The 19,019-nt window shown below is 38.2% G+C and overlaps 1 protein-coding gene across 2 annotated transcripts; it reads right to left on the minus strand.

Moving 5' to 3' along the window:
- Nucleotides 1–895: 895 nt before the first annotated feature.
- Nucleotides 896–18,125, minus strand: srl (sarcalumenin). 2 transcript variants are annotated; one of them, XM_044099804.1, is made up of 7 exons: nt 18,047–18,125; nt 9,107–9,199; nt 8,700–8,795; nt 7,028–7,063; nt 3,822–3,938; nt 3,326–3,559; nt 896–2,730 (listed from the first exon to the last, which is right to left on the minus strand). In XM_044099804.1, exons 1-7 carry the CDS (start codon nt 18,105–18,107, stop codon nt 1,919–1,921), a joined length of 1,449 nt encoding a protein of 482 aa, XP_043955739.1. In that variant the 5' UTR covers nt 18,108–18,125; the 3' UTR covers nt 896–1,918. The 2 variants fall into 2 exon arrangements, with proteins under 2 accessions (XP_043955739.1, XP_043955740.1); XM_044099805.1 differs by lacking the exon at nt 7,028–7,063.
- Between the last annotated feature and the right edge of the window lie 894 nt (nt 18,126–19,019).

Below are 19,019 nucleotides of genomic sequence, written 5' to 3' on the forward strand. Positions count from 1 at the left end.
ACAAGGTCAGAATCTATCTTGTTTCCATAGAGGTCAGGGCTAAATTCATGAATCCATGAGTTTTGCATTTCCCTGCTTTGCGTTATTTTACAAGCAATTCAATCCACAAATTGTAACATTATAGAAAATCTACATTTAGAGTTTAGCAGAAAACTGCAGAAGAAAGGAACAGATTTTGACCTTTGTAGAGCTTCTAAATGAGTCGTAGTAGTTAGGTTGTCCAGTCTACATGTGCTATGTGGATCTCTAAAAAGCTTGTGTGATGTATTTTGTGGAGATCATGGGGATTCATGGGAGTGGATATAGAAGCCTGTAAGGACTATCACAGTCTTTGTAGCACCAAAGCAAAAGCTATATTTTGTGTTCTCCTGTTTCCGTTGCATGCTGAACTTAACCAGTGCGGCTCATGATCTCCAGTCCTGCGTCAGGTGTTTGTATACCATGGTACTTATGGTACGATAAGTACCATATCATGTACGTATTGCACATGATATGGTTCTGCTCAGATTTTCAGGCTGCATTGGCCTGGTCAGCAGCAAAATGTGAGCTGGCCAAGAAGAGTGTCAGCTCCCTTAAGTCTGAGACCTGGAAAAGGGGTTGATTGCTTTCTTTGGATTGTAGCTCAATCTTTGCCTTGAGTAGAGTGATTTAAGTGTCACTGTATCTCTTTCATGAGTGAAAGTCAAACACAGTGGGAGATAGGAAGACGGACTGGACCCTTGTCTATAGTAACGTGTCTACTGCTCCAATCTGTGGTGTGGAAGAAATGGGTCAGCTAAAGAAAATCTCTAAAAAAACTAGAAAATGTTAGGAGAAGTAACTTAGGTTTCCCTCTTGAACCTGTTCATTACATGAAATGGTCTTGGATCAACAAAGGACAATGGATGGATAAATGTACAGAAAAACAATAAATATATATCTTTTAAATGTGCAGAGAAAACAGGAGAGTAAATGTAAAAAAGGCAGCAGTAACTTAAGCACATCTTCTTCAACTTCTATTGCGATGAATCAGCAACAAAAATGAGAAGCAAAATATGCCTAAAAATAACTTTTAAAATTCTACCAAAACCTGGCAGTCTAAAGATTCAAAACAATTAGAAATAAAAAAAAATATATATTTAAGAAGAGTAGCAGACTGAACATACTCTCTCTGCTACAAAGACTCTTGAACCCTGACCTCTGTTTACTTCATCATCAAAAACCAAGAGTGATGAGCATACCAAGATAAGAGAAAAAAGGCCTTGTTTGATGCGTGGTCGGTTTGATGCTGCATGGGGGTTTCTTTCTTTATGGGAGAAGAAAAGCACACATACTGGTAGATAAAAATGGAAAGTCTAACATGCAAAGATAATCATTTGATCAGATATACATAAATGCTTTTGCATAGCACCCACAAGAAAGGCTACTTCAAAAACAACTTGTGAGGAGTTTGGAATTGACCTGCTGCAATGCAATTAATATATTTTTACTGTACATATATCTGTTTCCACCTTTTGTTTTATTCACATAGAAGGGAACTGGTATCATCAGGGGTTATCCTTTTTTGTCATCTCACTTGTTGATAGCCATTTTCTTGCATTAGTATCCTCCCAACCCATTGGTGTGATATAGTCCAAACATATTGTGCCATAAGAGAAAGAAGGGTGTATGTTTTAATATACTTTGATATCAGAGACATGTTCTCATTTCTCCAGCATTAGTGTCCTTAAGCTGCCGTATGGAACGATGGCTTCCTTTCCCCACTATCATATCAGCTTATTCTCCTGAGGACAACCCCCCCCCCCAAACATTAATCCTCATCGTATCTCCTCAACATTACAAATGTCCAGACAAAAGCAGGGCTGGCTCCCACCAGACCCCCCTTTCTCTTCACCTCCTCTGTCACCATTCTTCCTCCTGACAAGTTATTTTATGTTCCTCAATTCTTTCGGTAGCGATTCTTTGGCTTCTCACCACAACCAGTGACCTCACAGGATGACAAGCCGGGCTGCTTGCCAGAGTTAATGCTGCTCAGGAGAGCGGGCAGCTCGTTGGTGATTGCCTTCTCAATCTTATCCAAAAGGCAGCCTCCAATGTAGGAACATTGAGATGCCAGGGACTTGAAGTGGGCGATTGGATTGATGCCAAAGAAGTCACGGTAAGCATCCCGGTTGGGTAGGTCAAACTTGCTGACGTTGGTCTTGGCTAGAATTGATTTGAAAATGTAAAACTTGTCCGGCTCATCTACAATCTCTTGGAAGACCAATTCTGGGTCACTGAAAAAGCTCATCTTCTCTTTGAAGGTCTGGACGTAACGGTCCACAAGCAGGGCATGGATGCGCACGCGGATGGCATGTTGGCGGATGAAGGCGATCTTGTTCTCCATCCGGTTCTCAATCACCTGGTTAAGATCTTCCAGGAGGGAGATTTCCTCTTTCTTGAAGAGTTCCCGACTGGTGTCTGGGGCATAATCATATGGCCAGAAGGAGCTGACGTAGACACGAGGCGGTTCAGTCACATTAATAAGTGGAGCCAAACTCCAGAAGAGTGCTCCATAAACTCTCATTAAGTCCTGCGTGGCCAGATTGTCCGCCTTGTTTAGGATGATGCGGATCTGTGACTCCCGGCCTTTCAACTGCCGGAATAACATCTCGAGCTCAAGACCAACATCCAGTTTGGTTGGGTCAAACACAACAAAGATGAGATCAGCACGGTCAATGAACCACTGGCAGACATCATTGAAAGGATAACCTGGGTGGAAGAAAAAAAATTGCATTACAATTTATGTTTAATTAATCAATTAATATATTAATTAATATATATTAATATATTTTTACAAAAGCATAAACATGTTGTTAAAATAATCACAATTCCCATCAGCTTTGACCAGCATGTCCACAGCTTGATGCTGCCACCACTATGTTTGTCCTGGTGTTGGACCTGTTCAGGATGATTATTAAGGTGTATACCTAGTCTGCAAGAGCAAAGCTTCAGAAGCAAAATGCTGTCTTTCTCTTTTTGCAGCATAGGTTCTAGAGTTTTTACAGCTTGTTATTGTTGCTTATTCTGGGCAGAACATTTTTCTTGTATGGTGTCAAAATTATGATGTGTGCTAAAGTGGATAAGAAGACTTCTGGGAACTCTGCATTGTAGCTCTTTTGTGACGTTTGAAAAATCACTGTTGCTGTTTTTGTAGTCTTTAGTAAAAGATCAATTTCTCACACAGAATCCCGATGAACAATATTAAACTCCGTGGTATATTGAGACAAACGCTAAAATGTTCAAGAGATGCTTTCTTTTTGTTTTCATTCTGACATGCATATACAAAGTGAGCTGTCTCTATTACCTCTTTCCTGCTGCTTTCGGTTCTCTATGATTCCCGGTGTGTCCACAAAAGTCACACGTTCTAGCAGCTTGTGAGGCATCTCGATGCCGATTAGCTTTTCCAGGAAGTTCTGGCCAAACTTTTCAAGTGGAGAGAACGAGCGAGAGCTATCTGCTGCCATGACGATACCCTCTACAGAGCGGATTTTCTCCCCGTGCATTATAACAGTAAACTCAGAGGTAGTGGGCTCAGCTCCTGCAGAGCAAAATTATTAAGGAAAAGAAGAAGTTAGCAAGAAAGGTGCAGCAAATGCCCAACATATTTTTTTTTTCAGGCAATAAATATGAGATTCACCAAAGAAAGGAAGCATCGACAACATTCAGGAAATGTAGTTAAATATCCATTTGTGAGAGTCAATACTATTCTTCTAATCTTCCTGTAGATGTTCTTGCTCAATTTTCCCCTGAAAATGACCCACTAATATGATTTATTGCCAATATCTAGCTGCGTGGTATACCTGTGTAAAGCTGATATGGGCTGTCGTGCAAGCCCAGGAGGTAATTGATCATTGAGGACTTTCCTACACTCCAGGGTCCAAGGAACAGCACCATGGGCTTGGAGGTAATCTCTCCATCTGTTAGGCGAGAAATTAAAATTTCAGTGAGGTTGCAAAACCCGTCAAGCGGAAAATTCCACTTTTATTCAGAATGTAAATTCTTTCCCAACTAAAGCAAATGCCTCTATGCATACATTGTTCTAATCAATCAGCCAAAAAATTTTTAAATGATGCTTCTTAAACAGTTGTGACGCCATATTAAAAGATCAAAAAGAAAATTGAATGACTTTGTAATATATGATGCATCAGATGCATCATTTTGCATATGATGATAGCAACAACAAACAGCTTTAGAACGAATAATCTCCAAAGACACCATCTGGTTTATAGAAAACAGGCCAACGGAGCAGGTTTTCATAACATCTACCATTTACAGTGCAAAGGTATTCTAACCATTTAAACTTTAAAAAAAAAAGTTTGGCATACTACAACAACAAGCTTCAATGTACTGGAATTATATGTGCTAGAGAAACACAAAGTGGTGAATTATTGTGACATGGAATTAAAAGCACGCATTTTCCAATCTGCAGGATAATCGCTTGCTCCATTTACAACTGCAAGTTTTTTGAAAGTTTTGCCCATTTGTCTTTTTTATAAAAACATGAACATCCACGATCTGAATTATTCCATTGTAGCTCTGGGATCACTGTCCTGCTGGAACACAAACAAACAACAGTATCAGGCTTCATTCCAGTTTTCCACTGCATTTAGCTGCATCCGTCTTCTCATCAACTCTGACTAGCTATATTGTCCTTGTAGGTAGAAGAAACTCAACCCCACAGCATGATGCTGCCAAAAACATATTTCAGTGTTCAGCGCGATTGCATTGTTGATTTTCTAAAATAATGTTTAACATGGACACCAAAAGGCTTCTGAAGTCACTTGACTGCACTGGATTATAATTGGGAGTATCTGAGTATACAGCAGCTAAATACAGAGGCAGCACTTTAATAATTTTTTATGTGAAAAAATCTTTAAAAATAATTTTTCTTTCAGTTAAAAAATATGTTACTTTGTGTTGGTCTATCACATAGAATCCCAGTAAAATACATTGTGGAGACTGGATGTAACATTAAAAATGTGAGGAAGCTGAAGGCATTTGAGTACTTTTGCAAGGTACCATAGAAAGTATTGCATTCTGTCTGTACTGATGCGTCACACTGCATACAAAGTTTTTCAGGAAAAAGAGGTTTATACATTATTAAAGAGGACAGGAGGAGCTCTGTCAACCTCAGTCATGCACATGGAGGCTGCAAAGTTAAGGTTTAGGCAAGAAATACAAAAATGGGCCAAAAACACACACTGAGGCTACAGCTGACAGGTGTTAGCAGCAACAAAATATTTTTAAAAATGCAGCCACAGCATGAGAAATTTTGAAACAGATTCAGCACTGCAAGTTGTGTCTCCAGGCAATCTGCCATTTGTTATGTGGAAATGGTTAAGAGGTGGTGAGGCACCATGGTCTGCAATGATATTTTATAGAATGAATCTACACTCACAAAGAAAAATTTTAAGAAAAAAACTTTTGAAGACAGTAATGTATCGCAGGGGTTTGATGTTCTGGAGCTAAAGCAGAAGCAAAATGTATTTGGTCCTATCTGAACACAGACCACCCAGACCCTGCTCTTCAAAGCTAAAGCCGAAACTGCACATCCCCTCCATGCTTTGAACACTACCTGCACAAATCAAAGATTCTCCTCCAGCCCCCAAAATTAAAGAGCAAAGCAGCAATGGAAAAATGTTTATATTTTACTTAATGTCCTCCCCATTTTGATTCGCATAGCTTTCAAAATCGGCAGCGTTCTGTGGACAGAAGTGTTAAATGAAAAATTGTTTTGATGACAATCCAATGCAGGACATCTTGTTTTATACAAAGAGATGGATGTTTGAAATATTTACAGTGTCATGAAAAAGCATTGTCCCCGATAAAGATTTATTTTGTTTTAGCTTTTTTTTTTTTTTTTTTTTTTTTGTCACACTGAAATTCTTCATCTCATAAAAAAAAATTGTTGTCAGACATAAATAACCTGGATAAATGCAACACATATTTTTATTTAGTTATTTTAAAAAAGCAATTACCAAACAGAGCATCTTTTATTTCTTTGGCAGCAACAACTGCCATTAAGCATATAAAATATTCTTCTGAAATGATCAAAAATGTTTCTTTAAATTAAATAAATATTTTGAAAATATTTGTTTCCTAAATATTTGTACTTTATGACCATTTGTTGAAGGCATCAGCAAACAGCTGAACTGGTGTGCAGGTTAACCAGTCAGATGTTCGTGTTTACTGTATTCTGTGACACAACAGCATTTAGCTAATATTCTATGATGTACTTTATAGCAAGCAGAAATGTTCTAAAATGTTTTTATGTGACCTCTGCCATATATATGCTTGTGAATTTGACTAGATTTCCCAAATAAATTACTGCATTGAGTAATAAATACCTCAAAATGCATGTGGGTGTTGCAAGAGGGATGGCAAAAAGAAATGTCAGCAAATTCTTGAGACTGAAAGTTCAAGGGGATCTTCCAAATGATCCCCTTGAACTACAAAGGAAGTCAAATTAGCTACACAATACCATGGTCAGCACAAACGATGGCTCTCAATATTTGAGGGTACAGACCAGACTTACACCCATTCAGACAATATTAAAGTTGTTTAAATTTTGTAGAATACTAAACATTCAGCCTGAATGTTGCAGTTTAAAGATATCTATCAAATCTTGAAGAAATTGCTTTGCTGTTTGTTTCAGCAGTGGATTTCACCTAAATTGGGGCAAAATGTGTTTCTGCTTCAGATCTGATCTACTTCATCTTGTCAGGTTCTATTCAAGTCATTTATTGATCCGTCAGCACGGGCAGTAAACAAGCCTTGGTGTGACCAATAAAACTAAACCAGAAAAATGTGGCTGATCACAATTCAGAATTTGGTAATTTGGCATTAATACTTGATCTGAACAAAAGGAAAAGTGGTTTAAATTTCTGATGGGGCAAATGTTTTCACAACACTGTAGCTCAACAGACAGCAAATTTGTGAAGGGTGAAAGGAAGGGGCTTAGCTCTTCAGGCAGTGCCATGCTCAGGTAAGCCCTGCCCACACCCACCTGTGGCCGAGTCGCCCAGGGTTCGTCCGGGGTATGCTGTTAGATGAGGGGAGACGGGGATGAGGGGAGGACAGAGAAGTGAAGGTAAGAGGAAGTGAAGGAGAGCTCAGTAAGGGAGTAAGGTTTCTACAAGCAGTGGGGAGGGGAAGAGTGTCGATGTACATGAATGAGTTGGAGATCATGGCTGGAATTTACGCTAGCATATTTGACCTACAAGCCGTCAAACATGTCTGTCAACAAATGCATGGTGTGCTCATGTGGTCAGGCAATGACGGGAATTTACTGTCCCTCGCAAAAACGACATTCTTAGATGCTGATAGAAACTAAATGTCTGCATGCAAACCAAGCCTAGAAGGCCATATGAGGGTGAAATTTATTGTATTTAATACTAAAAAGATTTCTGGTCTCCTACCAACTCAAAGCAGGAAATAAATGTGAAGAAAAAAAGAGTATTTTTTTTTTTTTTTCACAAGTACAAATTTGAAAAGTGTGGTGTGCATTTGTATTCCTGAGTTAACAGCTTTTAGAATGTGTTCACACCTGATGTATTTAAACCTACATTTAAAACAAACTCTGATTAGCTTCTATTCTTTGTGCAGTTTGTTTGTGTAGGTGTGAATACAGCAATCGTATCAGGGTACAAACCAAGACCACCACCTATCTGAGGTCAGTCCAGCACAGTTGCCAGGTGTCCGTTAAAGTCAAATTCAGTCAAATCTCTTACCATTGTCTGGTTTATGTTGCACTGTGGAAATGCGGAAGAGCTTTTCATTTCCATAGAACATAAACTTTCAAGATGTTTTCTCAAAATCCATTCAGTGTAGTAAGTTCTAAGATTATTATTATTATTTATTTTTTATTTTTTTTACAAGAAATCACACCCAAAGAAATACTAAGACAAGGACTACAGTCTCCATGTTTTTGATTAGCTCAGAAAACAGCCTCTGGTTCAGTTTTCAGAATAATACACAATGCCAGTTTTCAACCACAGATACTTAGTTACCATAGAAACCTCAGTGTTTATCTCATCTGACCAGATCAGGGGTCTCAAACTCCAGTCCTCGAGGGCCGCTGTCTTGCAGTTTTTAGATGTGCCACAGGTACAAAACACTGGAATAAAATAGCTTAATTATCTCCTCCTTATCTCAGTTCTCCAGAGCCTTAATGACCTAATTATTCTATTCAGGTGTGGTGCAGCAGAGGCACATCTAAAAGTTGCAGGACAGCGGCCTTTGAGGACTGGAGTTTGAGACCCCTGGACCATCTTCTTTTCTGTGACCCATGAATGGCTTCTGACAACCTTTAAACTCTACTTGTTAAGGCTTTCATTATGCCACTCTTCTACAGCATATTTGCTATTTGTTCACACCACACTTTTCAGCAATTTAATTGTAGAAAACATTCCACATCATGTAAAAGCTTCCTTCACCTTCACTCCAACTCTGCGTTGGTTCATCTGATAAATTCCCTATGAAATAGATTGAAGTTTGTGGTTGTGATAACTAAATGTGGGAAAGGCCTGTCTGTACTTTCGCAAGGCACTGAAATAAAAAAAGAAACTTTCTAGACCTCATTGGACCGTGTCAAAAAAGTGTGCATAAAAAAAGTTAATCTGTAGAATCCACACAACAGATAAAGCGAAGACAAACTGAACACTCAGTTTGAATGATACCTGAAATCTCATGCTGCCTGAGCTCGTTGTACTTGTAGGCCTGCTCCATTGGTTTGATGGATGTATGGTAGATCTTCCGCAACTTCTGTATAGCCGCTGGAAAGCGAGATAAGAAAGCAGAACACAGTGGACCAGTGTCAGAGGAAGGGTTTACAAAAGGAATATCTACATAGGAACAAAATGTTGCCACATTTTTTTGTTTAATAATCTGAACATTTTCACTCAATGAAATGTATGTTATTTTTGGAATTGCAGCAACAAACATAAACATGCTTATTTATTATAGAAGTAAAATCAATGTTTTTCTATAATGTAGTTTCTAAGACTGTCTAAAAGCACCTTTGTTTAACTATTCAGTCCTCTGATCAGCGCAAGATGATAAAAAAAGCCCCCTCTGTGTTCCTCACCGGCATAGTCTGCTGCTTTTTCCTCAGCTGCAAGCCGCAGTGTCTCATCAATATGAGATCTGTCTCTTAGGACAGAATCAAATTCTTCCACCTCTGAAAGAAAAGTAAAAAAAAAATCACAAATCAGGAGGGAGATTCACCTACCTAGTGTGAATTTTATGATGCCCATTCACAGCATCCAACAGAACATTAGAACAACAATGGGTTTAAGTGAGGCAGAGTGTGGACGACACTTTTGTTGACATCAAGAGTTTGAAATCTAAGGTTTTAGATCACCCAAACCCTCTTTCTAAGCTCCATTTGTAATATATTATCATCACAATTGTAAGGAGAAACTGTAGGAGCAGTGATGCCTGATTGTTTCATAATCAGTCAGTTTGTCTGTGGGGTTTAATGACCAAAATAAGACCTGAATGTGAATATGGATTCTTTACCATAACTGGCTACCGGTTGTTTGTGTGAGGGAGAACGAGGCAGAGGATCTGACAGGGACATATTTGCTCACTTGTCATGTCCTCTTCTGAACCTATCGGGTTACTTAGATCACAGCTGTTAGTACAATCAGCTCTTAATTTAGAAAGCAAATGCTGAAATTAAACACACAAAGACGTGACACCGCCGGAGGCTTTAATGATGGCCATCAGTGATAAGCCTTGGGACTTCCCCGGTTTCACAAAGAGGTGAGCCAATGTGAGTGTTCCCTGCAGTCACATGCATTCAACAATGATGTGCAAAAAATTGATTTATTTTTTATTTATTTATATTTTTAACAAACTAGGCACAGACTGATAAGTTCTGTTCAAGTGCACAAACATCAGAAATAGTTGTATGTGGGATCTATCACATTAAAATACCCTGGAGGTTTCACATTTTCTTTTTCAAATGAAACTGCACAGTTTGACTTTAAAATTTATCCAAAAGATTTTACAGAATAAACAATTAAAACTGATATCAAAAGATATTCAGAGCACTTTACTTTGTCCACATCTTGCCACATTAGAGCCTTATTACAAATTGTATTAAATTAGTATCTTTGCTTAAAATTCTACAACTAAATATCAGATTATGACAAAAAGGGAGAAGTTTTGAGTTTTATTGGGGTTTGTTTTGTACATTCATTAAAAATAGTAAAAACCAAGGTAATACATTTACACAAGTATTCACAGCCTTTGACCTGAAGTTCAATTCTACAGCTAAAATATAAAAACATTCAAACATATGTGGATGTATGTACATGTATTGTTGAACCTATGTGGTTTGCAAAATAAATGAATAATTAATTAAATAAGTGAATAAAAGTAAATTAAACCTTATATTCAAATCTATGAAAATTCACTGTAAATGGGAAGATTTATAACCTGCTATAACCTCAAGTGCACCATATTATAAAATCAAGAATTCCTGCATGGGAGGATCAGAAAGCATGAAAACGTTTATACTTGTGCTCAAAGAGCAGCCCTTTTATCTCAGCAGGAGGCTGGCAAGAAATGGTGGTGCCTTTGCGATTTCTGTAATACTCATCATAAACTCTTTGTTGTACATTTCAGACACCAGGAGGGGGGGGGGGGAAGTAAAAGACATTTATTTTCTGCAGATAAAAAGTGCAGACTGCTGAATTCTGGCCACTGGGATAAAACTTTGATCTTTCCTTGTTCAGTTTTGTCAAAATAAACTGTCTCTTGTAGAACTTTTTCTTTTAAATCATAAGTGAGTTCTCCTTTTAAAAGATTTTTTTCAGGGGTAGTCAGTAAAGGGGGCAGATAAGAAAAGTATATGTACCATTGATCATTTTTTGTTTCGCTAAATAGTTCAATTAACTAAATTTTAAACGCCAACTTATCAGGGAAGAATGACTCCCATTTTAGAGGGCTGTCCACCAACAAACTGGAGCAAAATCACCTGCTACGTGAGCAATGACTTGCAATGTTTCTGACCAACATCTGAATAGCACATTCACAAATCGAATGACAAGTCAAATCATGAAGGCGTGGTTGTTTATAAATAAGAATCAAGCTGATCAGACAGGGTTAAAATAGACTTTTAACAGCTTTTGACTACATTTATAATCATTCAAGTTATGTGTCAATGAGATTAACCTGACCTGTTTAAGCCCGAGTTTGATGCTGGAAATTTAATTTTGAATTTTATAGTCATAAATCAGTCATGACTAACAACTGACTGAAAAGGTTTCATTTTTAGGGACCTAAGTGTATCACACAAGGAAGATTTCACAACTATTTGAAAATGCTCAATTAAACTGTAACTTTTGATGAAAACTGATGATCAATAAAAAAATTTATTTGCTAATAACTGACCAAAACAAACAAAACTCCAACATGGACCAGCAAACAAAACCAAAACACGACTCGACATAGTGGGCCTAATCAAGGCCCAAAATCTGAAACAAATTAAATATTATATCTTAATTCTGATTTCTAATTCCTAACTTTACTCTGAAAGAGAAACGTTTTAAGTTTTTTTTTGGAATATGCTTTTTCCATGACAACCAGACACAACGTCAGAGGAAAGAATACAACACCTCACTTGTGGTCCGACTTGATGCTTTTGTAATACTCATTAAATGGGCCTAGTTTCTGTGCATCTGCACTTCCCTCTCTCTGTGAGTTGGATATCTAACTTTGGTTCATCTGGAAACCGGGTGAAAATAACTTCCCAAGGTAGTCTATTGTTGCTGTTTTGAAATGACTAGCTGCCATTTGCATGGTTGGCTGTTTGACTACATCTATCGCCCCCACAAGGTCATTTAAAATGCCCTGCAAAAAGAATGGTATGTTCTGTTGGTTAAAGATTACATCCAAGATGATTGTTCTTTGCTTCATTGACTATTATTACACCCCAGACCACGATGGATACTCCTGTGCATAGCAAAGCTGAAGCAAACAGCTGTGATAATAAAGATCTTCAGAGCTTTAGCTGGTAAAAACCTGTTCATATTGCTGTCTGAATTTTCCCAACTGATTACATTTTTGCCTCAGGATAAATCATCTTAAGCAGTTGGATGATTTGGCAGTAGACTGACACATCATGTAGTTAGACTACTTTAGCTTACCTAAACAATTTATCCCACTATAACAATTTTTTTCTATAAAATAGAAAAACAAATCGTAAAAATATATGTGTTAAACTGTATTTAAGGTGAATTTAATTGATCTTACTGACTGTTCTGGCTGGTAGCCTTAAAAATACTCAATGAGTGCTTAGGAATCGATTATCCACAATGACTAATTAAACCTTGGAAGCTTCTTGTTTGCTATAAGGCAGCAGGAATATACACTTGGTTGAACAATGCAGTGGTGCTGATTCCTATGCAGTCAGCCAGCTAAAATTAAATCTGTGCAATGTTGCTGCCAACCCTGTGCATGACAAAGAGAAACCAAAAGGTTAAAAGGTTATCAGCTACACACATAAAGGCGTACACATCTATATTTTGCAAACTATCTTTTGCGAGTAAATGTCATCATATTTAAAATAGACTGAAATAGCTGTCCTCCCAAAAGGAATCAAGAGAACACACAAATTAAAATGTTCATAATGTGTTCACAGATTCCTTTGAAAGGATTCGTTGCCTTTCGACTTGAATCTGCCTCGTCCTCGCTATCTGTGGCCGAAGTCCTCAACCGTAACCGAAGCTTCGGCAACTCCCCTCATCACTCAGAGCTTCGCGTCTTTTAACACCAGCTCCTAGAGTGTGCCAAGCTGCTGTGAACTTGTTAGCACCTTCCTGAAGAAGTCAATATCTGATGGAGGATTCCCAAAAATCACAGAAGAAATGTTGTGCAGCGGGACGGGGAGAGTCTTGGTATTGCAGTACGGAATTAACCCCGGAGGCGCCAGAGGATCTGAGCCCCCTGGACATCTGCTTTCTGTTCTCGCTGAGCTCGTTGCCACTCAACGCTCGCTCAGTTTGGAGAAACATTCTGGTGACATCGGCACATTCTGCAGGAATGCCGCCGATTTAAGCCTACCATTACCGCTCTGTGACACGGAGTCGTACATCAACTATAGACTTCTCATTAGGGGACCGTTAAGTCAGGATATTTTAAAAATGAACAACAGTAGAGCTCAGTTTTTAGGACATTTTAAACATGAATAAGATAAACCATACTTCTGATAGTAATTGAATCATTCATTTTAATACTCATTGAACATTTTTACATTTTTATCTTTATAACTGCAAGCCCTGCTGACTTTAATTGACATTCTATGTTAAATACCAACACAAAGCAATGTGTAGCGGTAAAGTGAAATGATAAGAAATATTACACGGTTTTTAATATTTTTTGGAAAATATAAAAATTATTCTTTGCCACGGTATTCATCCCCACTTTACACTGAAGCCCCCAATTAAAAACAATAAAAATCAGTTTATTCAAGGTATCAGTACACCCCACTCTATTTGACCAGTCTATTTCTACAGGCTGAAATGTTCCTTTTAACATAATACCTCAAGCTCAGTCATATTGAGTCACGGGCGTTCATGAACATTTTTGAAGTCTTGTTACAGATTCTTAGTTGAATTTAGCTTAGGATTTTCACTGGGCTATTCTAACACATCAGTTGAATTTTATCCAAACCAATGTATTTTATCTCTGACTATGTTTAAGGTTGTTGCTGTTGAAGCTCTGACCAAGTGTCAAGTCTTCATCAGTCTTTACTTATTAAAGCTGCTGTTCCAGAATTGCCCTTTATTGAACCCCATCCATCTTCACATCATCTTTAAACAGCTTCGCTGACATTGCCAGAAAAACAAAGCATCTCCGCAGCATGATGCTGCAGCCACAATGGTTCGCAGCAAAGATGATGTGTGAAAAGTGAAAAAAAAAGCTTCAGTGCTGGGAATGCCTTTCCAAGAAACTGAAATAATGCCAAATCTCACAAGGTGTAGATGGAAGGGCAGGTAATGTGCTAAATTTAAAAAAAAATGTATATTTGAATCTACTATGAGAATTTACACAGTATCAACATGGATAAATGTTTCTGTCTATCTGAACACCCAGGATTATATTTCACTCACAGCAGAGTGGAGGCAAATTTAATGAAACTGAACATGACAAGAGCCGAAAGCACAGGTTAAAGGATTTAACTTGAGCGCTGAGGGATTCAGACGTTTATTAAAGGTCAAGACGTTGCACCGGAAAGCTCAGTGGAATTGCATTGATCTTATTCTCATTTTAGCAATCTAGAGTATGGATAAGGTATATTTTGTTTGATTTGGAAAGACAACCTGTAACAGTGGAAATGCACAAGATTTCTCCTTCAGAAAGTGTCAGATGTGAAGCTACTTAGCAGAGTTTGTGCTTGCTGTGGTGAGAAGACGTCACACATGGGAACAGGTGGCACGGCTTGGGCAGCCAGTGCTCCCCCACAGTCAGAAATAGACTCACAATGGGTCAAAAGATGGACAGAGAAGGAGGAGGCAGAATGACTGCTGCCTATTTTAAGGTCTCCACTGTCAGTATGGAGACGCAGAGACATCAACATCCCACAAACCTGACAGTGTAATACGCAAAACAAAATAGGCCAGGGAGATTTCCTGCTGCCTGTTGTACTTATTTAAAGCAAATTAAAGTGATAGCTCTGAATTTTTAAGGTAAGTTTATATTAAGATTTTGTGAGCAATAGATAAGTTACATGCAGTAGACAAGTCTCAGCATAACTCTCCGCAGTTAGCTTAATCCGGAGTAGTTGGACCTGAAGACTAACAGCTGGATCAAGACTAAACTGGACAAGCGGTCCCAATGAGTGGTCTTTCTTATGAAACATACAGAACAAAGAGCATGTTAAGCTTTTCTGGTTTATCTGATAGTAAGATTCATTATGTAAAAGAAAAATATAGAATTTTCTCAAAGCACTATGACAATTACTGGATTGGACATTTTAAAGATGTTACAAGATCCTTTTATCCTGTATTTTCTACCACTACAAATGCAAGTAGAGCTGTTACATTTTGCTCTCTATATAAAAGATATCGACTTTAGGGGTTGCACAAAGAAAGAGTGTGAGCTCAGAGGGTAAATCACTTCCTGCTGGGGAGTTTCGGCAATATTTTTCACTGTTAGAAAAGCACCCAGGTAAATTTGACGCCCTTGGGACTTAGGTGCTACTCTAAGAAGTGTTGTAAGGTCATTTAGTCCATCTGTTCTTGTCCTCCTTCCACTGCAGCTAGGGATGTCCCAGACATGCCACATGTAATTAGAGGGACTCACATATCACTTGGAGACTGCTTTAACTTTCAATGTCTTTCCTGGATAGATAGTGTTACCTTCAGCTATAAACACACCACTTAGGAGTTATAAATGCCAGTAAATATAATTGTATGAAATATTCAGTCAGTTTGTACTTATAATAGTAATATACTATAATAATATGACATGTGCAATAAATGTTTAACAGCAAATGCTTCTCAATTTTTCTCAAAAGAATTTGAATTGTTGTGTCTTGCAAGTACTTTCAGCTTTCTGACTTTGGTCCACCTGGCAAAAATTATGGATACGACTGTTACATTGCTTTTGTTATATTGTCACCATTTAACAGATAAACTCTATGTCTGACATCAGACACACAACACAACTTAATTTATTTTCCTGTGCCATCAAATTCATCCCATGACATAACCATTTGCTTGCTTTTTCATTTAGACATGTGTAACCTACTTTAAAAGTGAATATTGATCTGAAGTGGAAGACTAACTTAAAACTTGATCACATGCACACAAAAACCCGTTGGGCTAATATTTTAGACCAGATTCTGGGTATACACTGTTAGGACAGATGTGCTAATCAAAGATTTAATCAAATATTGGGTCAAAAACAGAGATCCGGTTTGTTTGCTCAGACAACAGACAAGAAAGGGCCTTATAGTCCTTTACAGGTGGACAACAATTGTTTTATAGTTCAACCAGGTTGCTTGAACTATAAAGCAACCTGACCAGATTTTACTGAAACTCTTTCACAGCATGAAACAAGAAATAAAACAAGACTGTGTAACAATATTGATGTCAGTTCACATAGATAACATATTTATCCCTTTAAGATTAGCCTTTTCGCTGCAAAGTGCTTCGCGAAAACTACAGCTAGCTTGGTTCAGTCTTGAAGTCACTATAAACAGGCAACATTTATTTTAGTGGTTTATATTGAATATGACTTTTAAAATCTAAATTCAGGTGCTTTTCAATGACTTTCTTACCAGATATTATCATGTTTCGGTGTTTGATTCTTTATCCAAAAAGTTTGAACACAGAATAAGGCAAAAATAATAATAAATAATCATTTCTGTCCAATTATTACTTGTTATGTAATCCAAGTTCCAGGTAATTTTTTAACACCACTCCTTGGTAGCCTAAAGAATAATAATAATAATAATAATAATAATAATAATAATAATAATAATAATAATAATAATAATAATAATAATAATAATAATAATAATAATAATATTAATTACCTTGAAACATGTTTTTATGGAACCCTAAACCCATTTTGTTGGGTTTGGGGTTAAATTTAACTTAAATTTGTGTCCGCGAATGGTTTAGCAGAATTACTCCAATTGGGTTCTTTGTAACATACCAGGTTTTAGAGTGCTACACTGTCAAGTATGGTGAAGGTAGCATCATGCTGTGGGCATTGTTCCACTACATGAGGTACTGGTTAGCAATGTATCAGCAGACAAAAAGACAAAAAAAAAAAACTTCCCACCACTACATGCTTTCAATAAAAAGATGATGGTGTTCTTGCTGCAACAATAGAATCTGTGATCATCAGTATGTTTTAACCTTGAAGATTACAATATACAGATACAATATACATTTTCCACCAATATACATTTTAGAGTACATCAATGGCTATTTTGGTTGTGAAATGTTTGTGTGGTGAGAAAAAAAAGAAAGATGGTAAAGCTGTCCCCGGCTGATGATTCTCTTAAATGTTTATATTGTAAAGCGGTGAATTCAGATTCTGAGGAACCAAAACCACACCTCTGGGGGTCTGTAGAGACAGGCTCCCACAGTTTAACCCCTCCTGCATGGAGAATGCATGTCCCTAAAAGGCCAGTTGCTGGGAATAAATTGCGATTGTGACAGTGCAGAGTGACAGCAGCTGCACAGCATATCTAAAGCGGACCATGATGCAAAGGGGAGGGAGGGAAGAACTGTGGCGGACAGTGTTGGGTTTCAGGAGGTCTTCCAATCTTAGGCACCTGACAAGCCTGGAATATAGAAGCCTGGTTACAGACTGCGGAGGGAGAAACGGCACCCCAAGGACGGGCAGGGGTGACAGACAAGGGTAACAATAACTCCACCAGCGGAGACCCAGAGGCAGGGCCACAGGTGTAGAAAGTGATCCAAGGCACCAGAGCTATTGAACGAGAAATGATCTTTACTTTGTTCCACATTATCTGGCTTAGGACAATATTCACGATTAAAAAAAATACAGACTCTTCAATGCATAACCAAATTTTTTTCGGAATGAAGTGAGGAGAATGATTCAGTATCTATTAAAGGTCCCCACATGGCCGCTCCATTCTCCTTAGGTAGACTAAGACTTTCCATCAGCTGGTGCCATGCCTTTGGACAGCTGACATGCAGTCAGGCCACAGCAGAGTCTAAATACTCCTCATTGTCCCTCCTTCAAAAACGCAAATCCGACTTTCTCTTTAGACAATTAATTAAACTATAACTTAGTGGTGAATTAATGTGAGCCAACTACAAACAGGGCAGCATTTCTGTAGTTTTCATTCTATCTCACATTCAGTTCAGCTTATCATTTTACCTTCTGTAAACTTTTATTACAACAGCGGCTAAACTTACAGATGTTCATCAAATTCATCCACCAAAAAGCAGTAAGGAATAATTTTATGACATACCATAAATGCACCATCGGATTCAAAGCAGGATCTTTATCTACGAAAGCGTCTGATTCTTACCTGCTGTGGCCTGCAAAAGCAGCAGGGTGAGGAGACAGCAAATTGAGACAGTACCCTTCATGATGGCTGCCAGGAGAACTTTGATAGCCTCCCAAACTATATATACCAAGGCAGGAAGGTTAAAGTGCATGCAGACGGAAGAGGTGGGGCAAAGAGACTGCCCCACTCCTGGCATGACTGGTGAAGGGGCTGATCCCGATGTGTTTTAGGAGCACCATGGAGACTCTTTATGTACGAGAAACCGGCTTTGTGTTTTTACTTTCATGCAACACTTAGTGTTGATGTGTGATAGTTTATATAAGTATAGGAAGGAATACAAAAATTAGTCACATACAAAAATCTACAGTCCTCAACACAGTTGTTTGATTGCAGGTCTGACTGCTGGTTTGTCAACAGGACCTTTGCTGAATGCAAGGCCCAGTTGACCAGGACTCCCTCGCAGAACAGATATCGTATATTATCTTAAATGCACTTGGAAGCTGAAAAAGAATACTTTGTCCTAGATTAAAACAGAATACATACACTTTGCTTTAATCAAGTGACTAAAATGGCTTTAACACCATCATCCACAAACTTAAATATCACAGACTGGGCTCCTAGCTCTGTTGATGTAGATTCTAAGACATCCACGCTACAATCACTCTGCTGGCATCTTAGTGAAAGTAATCACCGTCAGCAGAGTGAGAGCTGAGAAGAGTCAGCCTGAGGCAGCCTCGACTCCCTCACCCAGCCCGACACTGGGCGGATTACCATTTTATCATCCTTACACAGACACAAAGTGGCAAACATAATCTCACCATTGCTCGGGAATCAACATCTTAACTGTAAATTAATCCTCAAATATGGCAGGAAGTTTCTCTCTTTGACCACGTCCATCCCAAATGACTGGTGTCCAAGCACTACAGTATGATTATTTTGAACTTTCTCATGTCTGGAGGAGGGTTCTTAAAGGCAAGATGGCTTTTATGGACTC

Source organism: Gambusia affinis, linkage group LG19 (assembly GCF_019740435.1).
Source record: "Gambusia affinis linkage group LG19, SWU_Gaff_1.0, whole genome shotgun sequence".
In the NCBI taxonomy this organism is placed as follows: domain Eukaryota; kingdom Metazoa; phylum Chordata; class Actinopteri; order Cyprinodontiformes; family Poeciliidae; genus Gambusia; species Gambusia affinis.

Coding starts and splice junctions, on each gene's coding strand:
- srl (XM_044099804.1), bottom strand. CDS start 18,107: ATGAAGGGTACTGTCTCAATTTGCTGTCTCCTCACCCTGCTGCTTTTG. Junction 8,796..9,106: donor AAAAGCAGCAGACTATGCCG/GTGAGGAACACA, acceptor CTCGCTTTCCAG/CGGCTATACAGAAGTTGCGG. Junction 3,560..3,821: donor CCCATATCAGCTTTACACAG/GTATACCACGCA, acceptor TTTGCTCTGCAG/GAGCTGAGCCCACTACCTCT.